Raw genomic sequence first — 20828 nt, forward strand, 5'->3', positions numbered from 1 at the left:
TGTGGAGGGCAATTCTAGCTTCCCACATGAAGTGTAAAAATTTTCGGAGATGCCGTTGATGTAATCTTTCAAGGAATTGGAGATGACATTTATAAGTGGTCCATATTTCACAAGCATATAGTAAGGTTGGTAGTACAATAGCTTTGTAAACAAGCATTTTTGTTTCCCTGCGAATGTCCTAGTCCTCAAACACTCTGCACTTCAATCGGAAGAAAGCCGCGCTGGCAGAGCTCAGGCGATGCTGGATTTGGACAGCAGTGTTGGCCCTTGTGGAAAGGTAACTGCCCAGGTATAACCCCCCCCCCTTCAGCTGTTCAGGCGCCTATAAAAGAGCAATAATAATCCGCCTGCTGCTGCTGCTCATCGATGACGTCATTGTGCGTAACTGCCCCGCCCATTTTTCGCGCCTGAGGGAACTGGCGGGAGGCGCGCGAGACCCACCTGACCGTCACGCGCCGCGCGTGCGTGGGCGAACGAGACGCGGATTCGGGCGACGCTGCCGACCAATCTCCAGCCCCGCTCTCCGCTATGGTCGAGGTTCACGGGCGGCCGCGGCTGCCACTCGGGTACGTCGCCCCGCTATTGCCCCTACGCTCCAGCCTATCAGCGGCCGACGTGGAGGAGCTCCGCCCCACGCCGCCGTCCCCTTCCCAGCTGGTGCTGCTGGCGGCAAGAGGACGAGGGGGCTGTCTGCCGCGAACCAATCAGCGGAGAGAGCCGGGGCAAGGGGCGGGGCCGAGGGAGAAGGAGAGCCCCCCTCCCGTCTCTGCCGACGAAAGCTGACCTGGCTCTGGCGAGGAATAGTCGGGTTTCCGGGGATCGGCAGCGGTGAGACGGGTGGGGGGGGTCAGGGGAGCATTGGCAGGGGCTGCTCCGGGGTGCATGCGGGGCTGGGAGGAACCGGGTGGGGGCTGTGAACTGGGGAGCGTGAGGAGGCGCGTGAGGGCTGGAGGAGAAGCTCGGAGCAGCCGGGGAGCAGATCCCTGCTTGTTCGAGGCCTGCGAAGATCCTCAGGGATCTCACCCCCCCCCGCCCTGGCGGGGTCTGGCGCGGGTCGGGACTCTGGAGACCTGCGGGTAGCCTCGTAGAATAATGGGTTGGGAAGGTTGCAGGCTGAGATCCCCAGGGTGGTCCAAAGGATGCACCGGGACGACAGGTGTTGCATAGTCAGGGATGCTGCAGATGGGGGCTGTGGCCACTTGGGATTCAGTGTGTGGACTTCAGAGCCATAGTCTCTAGGGATTTCGCCAATGGGGAATAATCACCAGGGTCTCCAGCATCCACATTCCTGTTTTTCTATTCAGGGATCCACAATTGCACTTGCCAGTCTTCCCCTAGAGAAAGCGGGGTGTGTGTGTGTTTATTTTTGTCTTTTTGTCTTTTGATATTTTTGTTTTTATGTATTTTGTAGCTTTTGTATTATTTGAAAATCAATAAATATCATTTGGAAAAGAAGAAGAAGATCTGTTCTGCGAGATGTCATTGACACAGTAATGGGGCATTAATGGTGGATGTACTGTATACTAGACCAGCCACACATAATTCCACCTCCTTGGTTATTCTTGGTTATTAACAGTGAACCATCATGACCATCATGGTTATTAACAGTGAACCATCATGAGCAGCTAGATGGGAGCTGCTGTGACTGCTGGGCAATAAGGACTGGGTGGGATGAAATTCCTTTGGTCCTGAGATTTATTTATTCTGATTACTCCTTTTATATCCCATCTTTTTATCCTCACAGCAACCCTGTAAGGTAGGTTAGGCAGAGAGACAGTGACTGCCCCAAGATCACCCAGTGAGCTTCATGCTTGAGCTGGGATCTGAATCCTGGTCTCCCAGGTTCTATTACAACACTTGTGAGGTGGCCTTCCTCAATAATGCTCAATGAAGTAATATATATTTTGTCACTTGATTTTTTTAAAGATCGGAAGTAGCATCTTCCTCTTGACTTGGCAAGGCATCTCCAGCGTTGGGCTTCCCTGTTTGACCAGCCATGATTCACAGCCTCTTCCTGATCAACTCTTCTGGAGACATCTTCCTGGAGAAACACTGGAAAAGTGTGGTTAGCCGCTCGGTTTGTGACTATTTCTTTGAGGCACAAGAAAGAGCCTCAGAGGCAGAAAATGTGCCCCCCGTGATCCCCACCCCTCACCACTATCTCTTGAGTGTCTATCGACACAAGATATTCTTTGTGGCAGTGATCCAGACAGAGGTACCCCCACTTTTTGTCATTGAATTTCTTCATCGGGTTGTGGATACTTTTCAGGTAAGTAAAATGGCATGAGGACTAGAAACTGGTGCAGGATTCTGTGTTTTGTCACAGGGCACCTCATGATCAGGAACATAAGAAGCTGCCTTATACAGCGTCAGACCACTGCGCCATCTAGTTTTGCATGGTCTACACAGTGGGGGGGGGGGCTCAAAACCCTCCAGATGGTGAACTATTTGTTTGGTTGTTAGGTTGTTAGGTTGTTTGTTAGGTTGTTGTTGGACAACCTATTTGTTAAGCTTTGTTAAGCTTTCAGACCGCTTTTCAGGAAATGTTTGCAACTCATGCAATCTCTTGCCATTGGGCATGGTGGCTGGGGAGGATGGAAGTTGGAGTCCATCGACATCTGGAGGGCCAGAGGTTGCCTGCCACCAGTCCCACTGACTGGCAGCAGCTCTAAAGGGCTTCTGGCAGGAGTCTTTTGCCCCCCTACCTGGAGATGCGTTCAGAGCAGGTGCTCCACCACTGAAGAACCACCCTTCCTTTGGGCTCTTGGCCACGCAGACTCCTAGACCCCCATTTAAAAGGCCACCTCAGAGATGCTCCAGTTCTCCTTCCTAATTTTTTACCCTTCCTTACAGAAAAATGGCTTTCGCCTCCTTTCTTACTTTGGGCATGCTCAGACTGCACACCCACCACAATTTTCTAACTACCTGCCAGCATATGAGAAACAGTGATGGAATCTGAGTTGTAATCTGATGAGCTGAGCATCAGGGATGCTTCTCTGCACTCTTTCATTATTTATGTACCTCATTTTCTCCTCCTCCAGTTACCACTGTAGCTTCCTGGTGTCTGGAAGAAAAGGGCTGGGGAAGACGGGGAAGGAGAGCCCACCCTCCCAAATCTGGGAAACTCCAAACCAACTTGGGTCACAGTCCAGGGTGATGTTCTCCACATTGAAATGAACAAGGCCAGATGCTTCCTAACTTCTAATAGCTTTATATTGCAATTCTTCCAAATAACTTGTGGTGACAAACATGGGTCTCTCCGCCCTGCCCTGTCCCTGCCCCCCACCACACAAAATATTCCCACTTTATCCTCACAAGACCCCTGTAGGAGATATTAGGTCAGTAAATAGTCACTAGCTCCAAGGGTGCCTTGTGAGCCTCATGGCTGGGTGACATTTAAACACTTGTCTCCATGGCCCTATTCCAGAATTCTCACCACTATTACAGAGTGCTCTGGTTCACTTCCAGGTAGACCAACATTGTTCCCCAATTATTTTACTTTACTGTGTTTTGGTTTTTTAAAATACTGAAATGCTATTCTTCATTTATACATTTTATAAATCTCAGAATGGTTTACACAGTATACATAAAATCAATAAATAACACCAGTTAAAACATCAACAAGCCATAAACTTTTCAACAGCAGCAGCAACCAAGAGAGCAAAATTCCGTCTGAATTCCAGTTGCTGGAAACCACAGTGGGTGAGACTGCTCTTGTGCTGCTTTCGGGTTTCCCACAGACCTCTGGTTGGCCACAGGTTGTTGGACTAGATGGACCATTGGCCTGATCCAGCAGGTTCTTAAAATGTTCTTAAAAGAGTTCTATACAAAAGGTCAAGGAATACCAGAAAGGTCTTCAGTTGTCTGCAAAAGGCCTCCATTGTATATGCTCACCTGGTCTCTATAGGGAGCTTGTTCCGCAAAATGGGCTCCACAATGGAAAAGGCCCTCCTTTGAACCCCTGCCAAATGGTCTTTGGTATGGGTAGCAGTGCCCCCCCCCATAGATCGCAGTCACCTGCATGGACTGTGGATGGAAAAGGCTGAGCTAACCTGGTCCCTTGCTGTCCCATTCATTCCTTGTGATCTTGTGCAAGAGAACATCTCCATGGATTGTATCCCGTGGGCCAGGACTTTCCATCTCTCACTTTGCTGCTCCCAGTGATACCTCAAAACTCCTGTTTGAAGTGGCTTCCTCACCTTACTACACAGGAAAGCCACCTCTGGCTTTTATTTTCATGGGGAATAAGCGGAGCTCTCCCTCTTTGGCCTGTTTCAGCAGACACCCTGAGGAGGCTTGTCAACCTTGTTTCCACACACAGGATTATTTTGGAGTCTGCTCTGAGATTGTCATCAAGGACAATGTCGTGGTGGTCTATGAGGTGCTGGAGGAGATGCTGGACAATGGATTCCCATTGGCTACTGAGTCCAACATTTTGAAGGAGCTGATTAAGCCCCCGACCATCCTACGGACAGTCGTCAACACCATTACAGGTCTGTGATTTTGTGTATGTGTGGTCTCCAGATAACCTATTTATTGAGCTAGTTACAGGTAGGTAGCCGTGTTGGTCTGACGTAGTTGAAACAAAATAAAAAAAATGAGATCAGATTAGTCTGACATGACTTATTTTTCAGAAACCCATGCTGACTTTTAGTGATCACAGCGTTCCTTTCTAGGTGCTCACAGACCGTTTGCTTAATGATCTGCTCTAGAATCTTTCCTGGTATTGATGTCAGGCTGACTGGGCGGTAATTGTTTGGGTCCTCCCTTTCCCCCTTTTTGAAGATAGGTACAACATTTGCCTCCTCCAGTCTGCTGGGACTTCGCCTGTTCTCCAGGAATTCTCAAAGATTACTGCCAGTGGTTCATAACTTCATGAAGAATCTTCACTGCATGTGCTAGATGGATTCCATGGCTGACTGTTTTCACTGGGGAAGTGCATGTGGCATTGGGACCTCCTCTTGACAAAGAGCACAGCCAGGTTTATCCTCCTGAACAGCTGGAATAAATGGAAGAGGCAGCTCTTTTAGCTCAGTTCAGATGATGTCATGAAGACTCATGAACAAGACATCCGAATGGTTCTGAGACACTATTCTGCATGTAGACAACCTTTTCGCTGACAACTGACCCATATTCAGTTCAACACCTGTTCTCCATATTTGGGTTTGACCGCTTTCCACTTCTAATATTTGTCAATAAGTTTTCCTCAGACAGTGAGCTGATTGTCTGCACTGAAGGCAGGGAACCTATTGCTCTCTAGATATCATTGGGCTCCAACTCTTACCAGCCTCAGCTCACATGGCCTGTGGTCAGAGATGAGGAGATTTGGAGCCTTAACAACATCTAGAGGGTATCCCATTCCTGGTTTGCATGCAAATTGTATGCCTGCAAAAGCCCCCACAGCTCCTACCTTCAAATAGTCTTATGTGGTCATCAGTCGCTGTGTTTGGATGATCAAATCTTGGCTTAATACACCACGTTATGAGCCAGCGTTGTTCCTTCACATGCAGCTGCTTTGCTGCTCCCTTCATATGATGGGGAAATGAGCCAGGAAGCCACAGTTTAAAAATAGCTTCTCATTATGTACTAACCAGCAAACTATGATTAATGGCTTCTCAGCAAGCCAGAATGTGGAGACACCGTTTAAAGTTGGTTGGCTTGGAAGCAGTTAACCATAGTTTGTTGGTTTGAATATAAGTAGAAGCTATGGTTAACTGTTGCACGTACCCATTGTTTCCAACTGTAGCCTTGGGGACCCAAACAAAGCTTACCTGAAAAAGCAACTTCTCCCATTCATCCTAGATCTCTGTGAGGATGAAGGTAGCCAAGACCTTATGCTTCAGTTTGAGAACAATGTTCTCAGGGCTAATGATGATGGGATCTGTCTTGCTAATGGGGAAAAGATTTTATTTTTAATTTTATTTTATTTATAACTTGTTCCGATCCACAAACGAACAGTCAGAATCCCAGCGGGGATCTTGCCCTCCCATGTTCCCACACTGTAAGATTTATACACAATTTTAGTAAGCATAGGAATGTTCATGACTTCTCCTACTGTACCAGAACATCCCTCCAGAAGGTGTCACTGGAGGGCGAATGCCTAACAGACCTGCAATAACATGTGCAAAGAAGATTTTTCAAGAAGACACAAATACCCCCAAGTTTGGTGCCTTCCTTGCCATAAAAATGTGAGCAAATTTATGTGTGAGTAGCTCTCATTAACCTTAGTGAGACTTAGCTGCTCCCTTTGGGTTGTGGGATATTTTGCTGCAAGAGTTGCAAACTTCCATATACATACAGCTTCTGCCCTATGAATCTGGTATGCAGAAGAAAAATATTTTGGCTCTTCTTGGTGGGAACTCCTTGCACTAAATGCAATCTGAAAATACTGTCGTTTCTGAGGGATATAGCAGTTTTTTGCTGTGTTATATGGGTATGAGAAATTAGGAAATGGGTGTGGCTGTCCACTTTTCTACTGCCATCTCTCTTACCCTTTTCAGGAAGCACCAATGTGGGAGAGCAGCTCCCCACAGGACAGCTGTCGGTCGTTCCTTGGCGAAGAACTGGTGTGAAGTACACCAACAATGAGGCCTATTTTGATGTGATTGAGGAGATAGATGTCATCATTGACAAATCAGGTACATAGAGCTATATTTGCATGGCATCGCCTCTAGGCAGCAGTGCCCTTGCCTCAATGAACAGAAGCAGCAGCATTTGGGGCCAAAGGAAGACACATTTCAACGCATTCCCCTCCTCTTGTTCATTTAATTTCCCTCGTCAGTGATGGTGTTTGCATGCTTCTTTTCAGACGTAACTTACAAAGTGATTTCCCTGGGGTTTCCTGGCCTCCTTTGTGACCCACTTGGCTTTTATTTCCCATGGCAGGTTCCACGATTACGGCTGAAATCCAAGGGGTGATTGATGCTTGTGTGAAATTAACTGGGATGCCAGACCTTACCCTCTCCTTTATGGTAAAGTTTGAGAGGAAGGACCTCTTGCTTGCTTTCTTTTTCTTGCTACTGGAATTAAGGATTATCACAAGCTTATGGTACCCTCCGTATGTCCTTTCTGTTGTGTGTTCATGATTATTTGCACTCATGATGTTGATGGGGCAGTTATATGCAATCCCACTTGCTATACTGCTTTTGCCTGCAAAACGTTTGGGGTTCGGGGCAGAAATCCTGCTTCATTTCCAATCCATGCATGTCTTGTAACTTTCTGCTGAAAACTTATAATTTTTTTATACTGTAAATATTCTGTTTGTTTTTTATCCTTCTTTTATTGCGCTATAGTGCAATAATGGCCCACCGGGCAGCAATGATGTGGTCGTGTTGGGCAAACATTGCAGAACAAATGAAGTGGAATGACATGGGTGGGTGCTCCATTAAACTCAATGGTTCCAGTTTAATTGGATACAACTCTGTGCTGCTCTTCTGTATAAAAATGTCAGGGAGGGTGGCATATGTAATATAGTAGAACAGTTGGTGCATAAAAACATTCACATGCCAGATAGTAAAAAAGCAGGAGGAGCCAAGCAGGAAAATTGCTGCATTCTGGGATGCTTGGGCAAATTTTAAACTTATTTGCCTGGTATCAGTACAGCATCAAAGTAAGCCCCAGGCAGGCCCCCCTAGGGAAGGCATTCCATGTCTGGCTGTATGGAGCCTAACAACAGAGAAATACCTTTTTCCTGCTCTCTCCGTGCCTCTCTTCAGGTGACCTCTGATGGCCATCAATGCCAAGGGGGCTTGTGTGGTCCTTCATCACTTGATGAGTGTTTCAAGGGGGGCTTGCTATGCAGGCTTGGCTGGTGGGGGTGGAAGGCACTGCAGAGTGTTGTGGTGGGAAGGAGGGTTTAGACTAGGGGTGGGGGACACTTTTTCAGCTGAAGGGCCATATTTCCTTCTTGGCAACCCCCTGGGGTTGCCAAGATCCCTCTGGCGCCCCCCCCCCCCGTTTCCCATAGTTGTCGACCTGACACAGGCCCAGGACTCCTGTGATGCAGGGGGCAATAACCAGAAGCGTAGTAAGGTCAGGTCACCCTTCCTCTCTCTAGTCAGATCCACAACAAACAGTTAAAGCACATGGCTTCCCTCAAAGAATCCTGGAAACTATAGTTCCACCCCTCACAGAACTACAATTCCCAGAACCCTTCACAAACTTCAGTCCCCGGCATTCTTTGTGTGTGTGCGCGCGTGGGGAGACATTATCATTATTTTTCATTCATTTCTGTACTGCTTTCTATTTCCAAGCCAAAAATCTCAAAGTGGTTTACAGCCCTACATTAAAACATCAAATAACGCAATCCAAAAGAAAGTCAAATATAAAGTTCAAAGCAGTGTAATTCACGGGAAACTAAAATATTATGTTTAAAAGTTTCAAAACAAAACATTGCAATGGAGGTCACGTTGAACACAGAAAAGTTAACAACAAAGTAACCTTAAACATTTTAAAATCAAAAGGAAGTCAAATACAGTGGTACCTCATGGATTTATTGATCTTTTTTTCCCCCGGAGACATTTATGTGCCACCAAATAATTGGCATTTCTAAGTGGCATCCATGAAAAGCAACCCAGGCAGCAAAAGGAAACAATAAAATTTTATCGTAAAACCAAACCCTGCCTTAAAATCCCTGCTGGAATAAAAAAAAGAGGCTTAGTCATGTTCTGAAGGTCATGTTCTGAAGTTCAAGGAGGGTGGCTGTCTTAATCTCAGGTGGGTGGGAGTTCCAATGGCTTTGGGGCCTATTATACTGAATGCATGGCCTCTAGTGGGTCAGTAGCAGGAACTCCCCCAGAGATCTCAGTGGAATATGAGGGATCAGGCCGTTTTGGGTTATTGTTGATTTTTTATATATATATTGATTACTTACCTGCACTTCACCATAAGGTCCCAGTGTGGGCTGGAACTATTTAAAAATGCCACATTAAAATCAGTTTATAGCAAACTACAGTCAAGAGAATTAGATGAGTCCTTAGATACAGAACTTGGGTGTCAAAATTTAGGGTAAAGAAGGGCAATTCCTCCATTTGGAGGGCAGCCAGAGGACAGAAGATTACCAGCAGATCCCTGGCATTGGATCAGGCCAAAGGTCCACATCGCCCTATTAATTATCACAGTGGCCAAATGCCCCAAGGAATCTAAGACTCTAGATAGACTGCCCCTAGATCTGGAGGTTCCATCAGAATATCAGAAAAGCCCTGTTGTTAGCCAGTGGCCCACCTAGTCCAGCATCCTTTCTCTCTCTCTCTCTCTCTCTCTCTCTCTCTCTCTCTCTCTCTCTCTGCACCTGCTGAATTTCTGCCTTGCGTTTGTTCTGGATGGGCAAAAAAGCCCTTTTGGAAAAGCTAGAAAAAGCAAAAAAGCTAGAAAAAGCAAAAAATGTCCAATGGATCCTGTGAAATGGATCCCCCTCATTAGTGGGGCTGAGGTGCGCTGGGCTCCTTCTGCCACGGGCAGCGCCCAGGAGGAGCCCGCGCCATGCTTCCCCTCCCCGGTGCTGCTGCTGTGCTGAGGACAGGCGCGGGGCTCGCCCTCAGCGGCCAGCTGCCTCCTGTCAGCCCTCGCGCACAGTGCGCCTTGGCGCTTCGGTAGCTCCCACCGCCATGCCCTGAGGGCCCCTTCGCCGAGGGGGAGACGGGAAAGCCCAGGAGGAGCCCGTGCCATGCTTCCCTTCCTCGGTGCTGCTGCTGCTGTGCTGAGGACAGGCGCGGGCTCCTGGCGGCAAGGAAGAGGCAGCAGCTCCGGTGCTTGCCCTCGGCGGGCGGCCGCCTCCTGTCAGCCCTCTCGTACTGCGAGGGTCTGGCGAAGCGCGCGCACTGTGGTGCGCCTTGGCGCTCCTCCAGTGGGACGGAAGCTCCGGGCGCTGCGCGGCATGGCCGAGACACGCGAGGGCAGCAAGCTGATGCGGGGAGATGCCGCGTCCAGCCTATGCCTCTTCTGTGGCACTCTCGAGAATGTGGTGCTGTGGTTCCCCGCACCACTAGCCTCTATGGCTAAGTTGCCCCTGAAAGGGTACCTATCCAAGTGAAAGCACCCAAGGAGGGTGCAATGCATGGCCAGGGAGGGTGTGTTACCTGGGCAGAGTCCCAACGGCCTATCCCTTAATTAGACCCCTGAAATGGGTATTGGGAATCCATCAGGGACTGTGGGGAAGAGACAGGCAGCAGAAGGTTCAACCCACTGATTTCAGGAGAGAGAACAGTCTGGTTAGAAATCTCTGCTGTCTTTATCTTTCTTCCATTAGAATCCCAGGTTGCTGGACGATGTCAGCTTCCACCCCTGCGTCCGTTTCAAGCGTTGGGAATCAGAACGAATCCTCTCCTTCATCCCTCCAGATGGGAACTTCCGCCTGCTGTCCTATCATGTCAGTGCTCAGAAGTAAGGAGCGGGGTTGGGAGCAATCATTGCCCCCCCAAGGTCCAGGATCTTTCCCTAAACACTTGGTTTGAAAAGGAATCCCTCAGGGTGACATTCTGCCTCTCCCCCTACCCAGGGGAACTGCCACCCTCTTATTGGCTCCATTCCCCTTTTGATTTTATTTTTATTTCTCTTCTCTTCGTTGTGCACCCTTCATCATCAAGTCCCAGGGTGGGTTACAACAATTTAAAATTCTGTATTAAAAACAGTTAAAACATACTACATTCACAAGAATACGGTAGGTCCTGAAAAAATACATCTCAGGTGTCAAAGGGTAAAGAGGTATGTCTCCAGCATTCGCCGAAAGCTAGGTTGTGTGGGGAGGGAATTCCATAACTGGGGGGCCACCCCAGAGAATGCTCCCTTCTGGGCCACATACCCACTAAATTTCTGAGGAAAGTGGAACTACCAAGAGGGCCCCCTTTGCTGGTCTTACTGCCTGGGACAGTCTAAAGAAGGATGCCAGGTATTATATATATACTTGAGGCTGAGTCATTTAGGGTTTGGGGTTTTAAACATGAACATGAGCACCTTGAATTGGGCCCAGAAACCAATCAGCAACTGTGGAGCATAAAGTCAACCTTGGCTTGGAAGGTGTCGCATGGAACCTGCAACGAAATGTTACAGCATGGTGTATTGCTGTTCAGGATACTCTGCTTTGTTCCTCATCCCCAGCAGTCAGTCAGTATTCGGTGGCCGCTGCATACACTCTCAGTCCCGGGGGTTTCTGGTTTTGCTCCATAAGCAGTGACATCCCTGAATGCTGGAAATAGAGGGAGTGATGGAAGGGGGTATTGCAGACCCTTTGCTAAAACTGAGTACAGGAAGAGCAGAATTAAGACAAAGAGCAGCTCTTCCTGAACGTCCTGGATCAGGGTGGGAAGACTAGGTGCTAGGGGTGTGCACAGATGGACCCCACCTCCCTGCCAGTGACCTTCAGGAGTGCCATTTCCCCTAGTTAGACTGGCTCTTGAAAAAGCAAGATGACACACCTAATCTGCTCTATAGTAGAGCTGAAACAAAACCTTACACAAACTAAGAATGTTGACATTGCCATTCAGTATTGAGAGATGCTTTTAGAGCAGTACTCATGAATTTTAAGGTGATGATGCTTAGGGACTGACTGTCTAAAATCCATATATCTGACAGTAGTTGTCATTGGGAATGCTGACAATGTAAGTTTTGCAAGCCAAATTTTAAAATGAAAAAAGCACTTGGGAGCTACTGTCCCTGCCCCCCCCCAAGATTTTTTTGTTTCAGATCTACAGTGCATCTTTGGCTCCACAAAAATCCTCATCCTCCACGAGGCATTCCCAAATGATGCACCTGGAACACATTGTGCAAAGGAAGCCTACAAGCAACTCTGTTTGCCATTGTGTGCTTGTGTGAAACTTTTTTTAACCAGAGCACCCATTGAAGAAGCCTGCAAACACCTCATTCTGCCCCACCCTACCGCTTTTTGTGATGTTTTTGGGTAACATCAAAGTTTAGCACAATTCACGCATGTGCGATCGAGCACATATTAGATGCACCTAAAACAGTCACTGCCTGTACTGGATATATTTTTGGCGAAGATTAGAAGTCTAGAAGGAACTGCCCAAGGATATTGAAATCCCACTTCTCAGACCACTAAAAGTGCTGCTCAACAGTCCCTTCTGGCTTCTTGCATATTACTGCCAATGTATTTGAAATTACCATGGAAAACCTGGGGAAGGTATTCTTTCAGGCGTTCCTTTGCAGTCATAAGGACTAGAAACCTTTAAAATATAATAGACATCATTGTGCAAGGAAGACATCGGAGCCTACTCCAGAAGGACTCTCCCCTCCTTGCCCTGCTCCCCACAGACACCAGCCAGCATCACCATCCTCTGGGAAGCACCATCACATGTGACTGCTTAACATTAGCCTGCTACACAGGACCGGGCAGGTTAGGGCAGCTTTCTCCAACCTGGTGCCCTGCTCCAGATGCTTTTAATTGCAATTCCCATCATCGTTGGCCAGCACAGTGGGGGGAGGGGAGGGGGAGGTTTGGACCACAGCGCCGAAACGTGACTACCCTACTAGCTAGGCCTGATGAGAGTTGTTTTCCAAAACATATGGAGCAGGACACCAGGTTGGGGGGAGCTGGTTTTTACTGCTGCTGCAATGGTGTCTCTTCTGTTCCAGCTTGGTGTCCATCCCTGTTTATGTGAAGCACAACATCAGTTTCCGGGACAGCAACTCATTGGGCCGCTTTGAGATCACAGTGGGTCCCAAGCAGACGATGGGGAAGACCGTGGAGGGGGTGATGGTCACCAGCCAGATGCCAAAAGGCGTCTTAAACATGACCCTCACGCCTTCGCAGGGGACACACACGTTTGATCCTGTCACAAAGGTGAGAAGGAAGGTGGGAATGGGGCAGCAAAGTCTGGTTCTTGAACAATTTCTCTTGTCTTCCAGGAAGAGAGATGAGAGCCTCTTGACCCATTTACTGTAGATGCTTTTCAACATCTTTTCAAAGTAGGGCAATTAAAGTGGCACAATTTCTGCATGCATTTCTCCAGCCAAGTACGGTGGTGCCTCGCTTAACGAATGCCCTGCTTAACGAAATTTTCGCTTAACGAAAGGTTTTTTCTAGCGGAGGTTGCCTCACTAGACGAATTCGTTTTCATCTAGCGAATCGCGGTTTCCCATAGGAATGCATTGAAATTCAATTAATGCGTTCCTATGGGCAAAAAAAAATTTAAAAAAAATTCAATGCATTCCTATGGGATTTGCTAGACGAATTTTTTCATTATAAGAAAAGACCCGTCGAACGAATTAAATTCGTCTAGCGAGGCACCACTGTAATGTGTACAGAAATGTATACTAAACTGTGCATAAAAACACGTGTATTAGTGAAAACAACATACAATAATGCATTATATTACAGGAAAGTGCTTGTGAAATTGTGTATATTACTAAAAATAGAATACCAAAATGTGTTTACTAGGAGAAATTAGCACTAAAATACTGGTGAATTTTCAGGAGGATTAAAAAATAATAATCCACAAGTTGCTGCAGAAATTTGGAGTACAGATATTACAACTGAAAAAATGAGAACCTGAGATGCATTCCTGCTTGCCACACAATGTTCTTTCTTCTTTGGCGATCCCTTGTAGCCGAGTAAGATTGTCTTCCATAAACACGGTCCGTAAGTGTCTGTGGAGACCAATTCTGGATCCACACGTCCTTCCACCACAGTGGGGACATCGGTTTCTGGACGGGAGTTGATCACAGTGTGGATTTGCCAAGCGTGCTTTCCTCTTAGCACGTTTCTCCCTTGCGTCCTGAGTTCGAGTGTCTTCAAAGCCAAGACACTCGAAGACAGGCCACACAATGTGCATGTGCACTGATAGATTAAAACCAAGTTAAAAACAATTTGCATTCGCCAAGGCCGTCAAGTGAGTAGAGTGGAACTGGAGATTGCAGCAATAGGAATCACCAGTTTGCTTTAACAGAGGAAAGGTCTTGGTCAGCCCACTAGAGGCTGTCCAGTGAGCAAACAAAGAGTTCCCCAGGGAGGGCACCACTGCTTAGAAGCCCCTGTTCTTACTGTTTCCTCCCTTTGCCCTCCCCACCCTCTGATTCCAAAGGGAAGGGTGTCTTGTATGATTAACTAAAGCTTCCTATCCACACTTACATCCCCTGAATAGAGCAAGAACTTGCTTCTCAATAAGCACACAAGAGGAGGGTTGAGATGTAAACTCAAATGAATGCACAGTGCATTAGCTGCAGATTGGTCTGTACGTCTGAGATCAAGGAAGAGGCATATTCTGATACCCTTCCTCCCTGTGTGTCAGCACCGCAAGTCCTACATTTTCCAGGCCCCAAACCTTATTTTATTTTATTTATTCATTTATTTCCTTTATATCGCAACTTCCCTCCAAGGAACTCCCCATTTTATCTTCACAGCAACCCTGTGAGGTAGGTTAGGCTGAGAGTGAGCAACTGTCCCCAGGTCACCCAGTGACCGAGTGGGGATTTGAACCCTGGTCTCTCCCAGGTCCTAGTCTGACCCTCTAGCCACGACATCACACTGGCTTTCAACCTTCCTCTGGCTTACTGACTCCAAGCTCTCTGGTTTCCTGTCTTCTGTTTCTCCCGTGAAGCTGCTGTCTTGGGATGTGGGCAAGATCAACCCCCAAAAGCTGCCCAACCTGAAGGGGACCCTGGGCCTCCAGGCAGGAGCCTCCAAGCCTGACGAAAACCCCACCATCAACCTGCAGTTCAAAATCCAGCAGCTGGCCATTTCCGGTATGTGGGCCCAGAGTTCAGGGACAATATACTTTTTTGAACTTACGCACTTCCTTTTGGAACATTTCTCTCCCGATTGATCCAATTGGGATAAAGCAAAGCAGGCGACAGCACAGGATGGTGGGCCTGCAAGGCAATTTAACAGCCTGTTGCTGACACAAAAGCCACCCTTATTCTATCTTAATGGTGCTTTGAGCCACCTTGAAAAGCTCCCACTCTGTTGGGCAAATAGATGGGGGGGGGATCAGTGTTTGAATGAATGCCCAGTGTCCCCTTTGCCAGTTTCTTAAAAGAGACACCTGACCAAAGCAGGTAGGTCTTTCTAGGCCAAACATTCTCTATCCTGGACACCATCCTAGAGAATCCCCTTTCTCCTGCAGGAGCTCATGCATCCAGGCAGGTCAGCTGGCTCAGCAGCACGGAGCGTGCCCAGTGAGTGACTTGCTACGAGAAGGTTGGGAGTGAATGGAGGCCTCTTCAGCCTCTGCCTTCCGTCCTGCCTCTTCTAGCTCCACGTCCTTTGGGGAACCAGTATCCTTAAAGGGGCAGCCTCTGGCCGGAAGATGGCCACTTCTCCTAGGCTCTGTGGCCTCCTGCCTGCTGTGGTCCTTATTAAACTTGTTAGTGGCATTATCTTGCCTAAGGCAACCTAAAGTGACTTAACAACCCGCTCACCCACCCCACAGAGATACACTAAAAGATACACTAAAACCAGGGGAGGGGATACATTTAAAACATCCCACCCCCTTCTAAAAGGCCACAGATAGTTAAAGGCCAAAGTCCTGGTTATAGAGGTTTTTTTTTTTTTTGCCTGGTGCCTAAAGACAGGGATGTACAAAGCAGCAATCTTACTGCTACAGGGGGACATGTGAAAGAAGCTATATGGCTCAGTGGACTGCAGCAGACGATTAGTCCCCTCCTTTGCTCCTTCCCATCTCTAGCATAATAGGTTTCATGCAGATTCAGCAGTTCTATGCATACCCGTGTTTCTCCAAAAATAAGACACTGTCTTATATTTATTTTTCCTCAAAAAAACCACACTATGGCTTATTTTCAGGGTATGTCTTATATTCCTTGAATGCCTAAAAATCCTGCTACGGCTTATTTTATGGCTACGTCTTATTTTCGAAGATACAGGGTATGTGCTTAACAGTCGCAATATCCTAAGGGGCTAAGAGAAGCCCACTGGATCAGGCCAGTGGCCCATCTAGTCCCACACTCTGATGCCCTGGGAAGTGACCCTGAGTGCAAGAGCACTCTCCTCACCTGTGGTTCCCAGAAACCTCCATCAGTGGAGGCAGAACAGAGCCACCATGTCTGCTCTCCCCCAACCTCTCTCCTGACCTTTTCCACCCTCCTAGGTTTGAAAGTGAATCGCCTGGACATGTACGGAGAGAAATACAAGCCTTTCAAAGGGATCAAGTACATGACCAAAGCTGGGAAGTTCCAAGTGAGAACCTAACGGTGGTCCTGCCCACAGAAAGGCTTGCGTTTGCCCTGACTTTCAGTCCAACTCTGTCCCATCTTCCAGAGCTGCTCCTTGCTATGGCCCACCTGGAGTAGGTCAAGGCAGGTATCTCTTCCCACCCCCCACCCCCACCTAGCAATTACACCTGGATCTTAAATTGTGAAGCTCTTGGGTGGGATTGAAGAGCAAACGGGAAACTGAACCATCTTCCCAGCTTACCAGCGAATGTTTCAGCTCATGAAAACCCTGCCCCCTTCTCCCTATATTTTGGCTGGCATTTGCTTAGTTATTTGCTGGCTGGAGTTCCAGTGGCCTCTGAAGACAGGAGGAGGAGACTTCTTTAGAGGTTGAGGGATTTAATCCTGAACACTCCTGCTCTTTTGCATCTGGGACTCTTGTTTGTTTCAAAGACTGCCTAGGGAAGAACTCCCCACCCCGTAAATCCTTGACAAAGAGCTGGCTGAAGAGGACTGGATGGGGGAACAGGACACTCTCCTCATTTCCTCCTTTCCCCTTTTAAATGTATGGGTTGGGGAAGAGGTTGGAAAGAGCTAATAGTCTTGCGGGGGCCTGAAGGTCGCATGGAAGAGGCACTTGAGCTCCTTGCAGATCTGCCAAGGGCCGGGCCAACACACATCTGCCTCGAATGGCTTTTTGCAGATTTTGCCTGTTCATCCAGAGAGCAGTGGGACACAAAATGCAACTGTGTTCAGGGCTGGTGCTGCTGCTGTACCATCTTTCACTGTCCAAAAAATCCCCGTTATTTTCTTGACTGAAGGGTTGTAGTGAGAGGGGAGGCTGTGTCCCATGTGTCCTACGTTTTGCTAAGGCAGCCCCTTCACCAACCTGGTTGACCTCCAGGCGCTTTGGACCACCCTGGGGCTGATGAGAGTTGTAGTCCCAAACATCTGGAGGGCACCAAGACAGTGAAGGCTGGATTCAGGGAGTGGAGTGGAGTGGGGGGGGAGCCTGGGGCTTTTGCTGCTGGACTGTGGCTCGTCTTCCTGCATGCAGGCACTTGTGTGTTGCTCTCCTGGCTGTCCTCTCTCTTACGCATATCGCTCCTATACAAGTCAGAGCTTACATCAATTTGCACGCTTGTTTGTTTTATAAAAAGTGGCAAAGCCAGGTTGTCTCCTTTTTGACACAGCAAACCATCTTCTGAATGTCCCCATTGTTGAGAACTCTAAAAGCACAGCATGCAGCTGTGAGCCACGTGGGGAGAATCCATGAAGCTGGTTAGTTACTGTGCCAAAACAATCCTTGCACGCTGGACTTCACAATTCAAGTGCCCATTAAAAAAAAAAATTAAAATGGCAGTGTACCTTGGATCGCTTTTTCAGGACTCTGGTGGGTCAGAATCTCAGAAGACCCTTTCACCCGTCAGATCCCTGCTACTCTCTGAGTGCAAAGAAGACAGAATGAGGTGCATCCCCTTGTAGTAATGGATGTTTTCTCTTAAAGGAACTTCCTCCACCCTCAATGATCACCTTCCTACAGAGTAAGACCCCAGATGTACTCATCAGCCCATTGAATTGCAGCCACTAACAGATTGTAAGGTGGTGGCCATTTTTAGCAGACTGTTGTAATGCGGTATTCTGTCTGTCTGCATGAATCTGCACCAGCTGTCATTTCCAAACACCTTTGAATAGGAATTCCATGTGTTGATCTGATCCAAATGTGACTTAAGGTCACGGCCAGATCTGCTTTCTCCAGGGAACCCCTCCCTGGTGACATACCTGCTGAAACTGGGCCAAAGCACCCGAAGATCTAGAAGCAGCTCCAGATCTGAGAGCACCTACAAAACTTGAATTGGGTCCTTCAGAGGGAGCACAACCCCACCAGCAATAGGTCTGCCCTTCTGTTCTTGCCTCAGCATTTCCACAGACCTTTGCCTGACTTAAGCCTCAGCTCCCCATGCAAAGGGGAGTCCACATCCAGACAGGCTGCAGGGCCAGCCCTCTGTCCTCAGCCCCAAGACTGTGCATCACTCCTGCACATTAAGAGTGGACACCTGCAAAGGAAAGTCTACATGTCTAGACTTCCAAACACATCCTGCCTAGATGTGAACATGGGGAGGCTTTCCTTTGCAAATGCCTAATTGGTGGAAATCAGCCCTGAGTGCTCACTGGAAGGACAGATCCTGACGCTGAGGCTCCAATACTTTGGCCACCTCATGAGAAGAGAAGTCTCCCTGGAAAAGACCCTGATGTTGGGAAAGATGGAGGGCACTAGGAGAAGGGGACGACAGAGGATGAAATGGTTGGACAGTGTTCTCGAAGCTACGAACATGAGTCTGACCAAACTGCGGGAGGCAGTGGGAGACAGGAGTGCCTGGCGTGCTATGGTCCATGGGGTCATGAAGAGTCGGACACAACTAAACGACTAAACAACAATTTGTGGGTGTGGAGGAGGCCAATGTTGGGGTGTGGCTTCGGCAGTGTGTGTCTGCAACCTTGAGTGCAGCCCTTTTCTACCTACAATTTCCACCCCCCACATCTACAATCCTTAGAATCATAGAGTTGGAAGAGACCACAAGGGCCATCCAGTCCAACCCCCTACCAAGCAGGAAACACCATCAAAGCATTTCTGACATATGGCTATCAAGCCTCCGCTTAAAGACCTCCAAAGAAGGAGACTCCACCACACTCCTTGGCAGCAAATTCCACTGCCGAACAGCTCTTACTGTCAGGAAGTTCTTCCTAATGTTTAGGTGGAATCTTCTTTCTTGTAGTTTGAATCCATTGCTCTGTGTCCGCTTCTCTGGAGCAGCAGAAAACAACCTTTCTCCCTCCTCCATATGACATCCTTTCATATATTTGAACATGGCCATCATATCACCCCTTAACCTTCTCTTCTCCAGGCTAAACATGCCCAGCTCGTGTGAAAGCAACTCTGGTCTCTGATATTTTCATATAAAAGTGCATAACAGTAGTGAACTATTTAAAAACAACAAAATCTCAATAAAACCAAATGAATTCTGGCATAAAGACAGATCTACAGCAAGGCTTCAGGCTTGTGTGATCTGCTTTGTTGTGTGTTTTATTTATACTATAGCCTCAAGATCTGTCAACTGGAGACAAGTACAAAAGACATATACTTAGATGTAAAAGAATTATGAGCCCAGGATGAAGCGGTCAGGGATTACATGAGGTAGAAGGCCTGTTCCTGTTTCAGCACTTGGTGCAGGCAAGAAATCAGAGGTGGTGTCAAGAGAGCATTCCATGAAGACAATGGAACAGAGCCCTTCCCTGCTTGCTTCAAAGGATGATCTTAGACTTTCAGGCCGATTTACGCAGAAGAAAGCCATCCTTTAGGGTCCTAAAGCACCGTATATGGAAGGATGATATTCAATGCATGCTGTAATTAGCAATGGAATTGGATCTGCACAGCGGGGCTGAAGCCCACACCCATGGGAGAGTGTGTGGAAGTAAAGAAAAGCCACGGCTTAGGTGTGGTTTTGGCACGCGTGAGAAGTGCACTCTACTCTTTCTGTGGGAGGGAGAGATGTGCTTGTTTCCCATGCTCAATAGGTGGAGTTGCAACTCCAGGAATGGTGATTCTGTGCCCTTGTATAGTTATTCTCCTTCTACAAACCAGTGGGCCTTCTCAGGTGGGAGCCAAAAGGAAGGCCTAGTTTGGGTGGGTGGGTGATGTTTGGCACCATTTAAGGACAGGAGAGCAGGAGGTGCACAGATCTGGCCCATCAGGTACAACAAGGAGGAAATCCTGCACTTGAGACCAGGCTCTTCCGCGGCTCCTCCCATGGATGGAAATGTCTTGCTTCATTTCAAGGGAGCAGGTGCAGCACTTCTGTAGATGTTGCGCCCTATGTGAGCTAATGACAGGGTTGCAGGATGTCACTTGCTGGGAAACAACTTGTGTCCCGACTGAGGGCTTCCCAAGGGACACCTGCGGTGGCCACAAGAGGATGATGGACTAGGCAGGAGCAGCAGATGCTACTCTCCTGCCAGACCAGCGTTCCTTCTAGCCCAGTATTAAGGAAGGGCCAGAGCTCAGTGACGGAGCATCTGCTTTGCATGCAGAAGGTTCCATGTTCAATCCCCACCAGGTAGGGGTGAGAACACCCCCTCTGAAATGGTTGGGAACTGCTGCCAGTCAGTGCAGACAGTACTGAGTGAGATGGACCAGTGGATTCATTCGTCCACATTGGCTGGCCAGCAGCTCTCCCAAGTTTTCAGGCAGGGAGAGCCTGAAGTAAGAGCAGTTTGGCAGTGGAACAGACTCCCTGGGGAGTTGGTGGACCCTCCTTCCTTGGAGGTTTTGAAGCAGAGGTTGGATGGACATCTGTCATGGATTCTTTGGCTGGGATTCCTGCCCTGCAGGGGGCTGGACTGGGTGAATCTTGGGCTCCCTTCTAACTACAATTCTGCGATTCTATTCTTGCTTTTCTTGCTCTCTCACTTTCTCTTTAGATAAGCTTGGCTTGTATTGTATTTTATGTGGAAAACTTCCAATAAAACTTATAAAAACAAAAGAACAAACCAGTATGCTTACTCTGGTAATTTGGAAGCATTCTGTTGATTTTGATCTCCGAGGGCAAGTTCAGCTTGCTCAAAGGCCTGGAATGTGATGTTGCTTCCAAGTTGAATCCTGGGATGACCCAGTTCTGTATCATCATCAGGCCTTCCTGATGAGTTTGCAT

General features: G+C 47.9%; 1 protein-coding gene across 1 annotated transcript; it reads left to right on the forward strand.

Annotated features, from left to right (window-relative positions):
- The first annotated feature begins 729 nt into the window (after positions 1-729).
- On the forward strand, positions 730-17455 carry AP3M2 (adaptor related protein complex 3 subunit mu 2). Its single transcript, XM_035119674.2, has 9 exons — positions 730-828; positions 1927-2269; positions 4322-4493; positions 6501-6638; positions 6886-6971; positions 10247-10380; positions 12586-12793; positions 14550-14694; positions 16056-17455. The coding sequence occupies exons 2-9, from the start codon at positions 1997-1999 to the stop codon at positions 16154-16156; spliced, it is 1257 nt and encodes a 418-aa protein (XP_034975565.1). The 5' UTR covers positions 730-828; positions 1927-1996; the 3' UTR covers positions 16157-17455.
- Positions 17456-20828: the final 3373 nt, after the last annotated feature.

This window comes from Zootoca vivipara, chromosome 6 (assembly GCF_963506605.1).
Source record: "Zootoca vivipara chromosome 6, rZooViv1.1, whole genome shotgun sequence".
Taxonomy (NCBI): domain Eukaryota; kingdom Metazoa; phylum Chordata; class Lepidosauria; order Squamata; family Lacertidae; genus Zootoca; species Zootoca vivipara.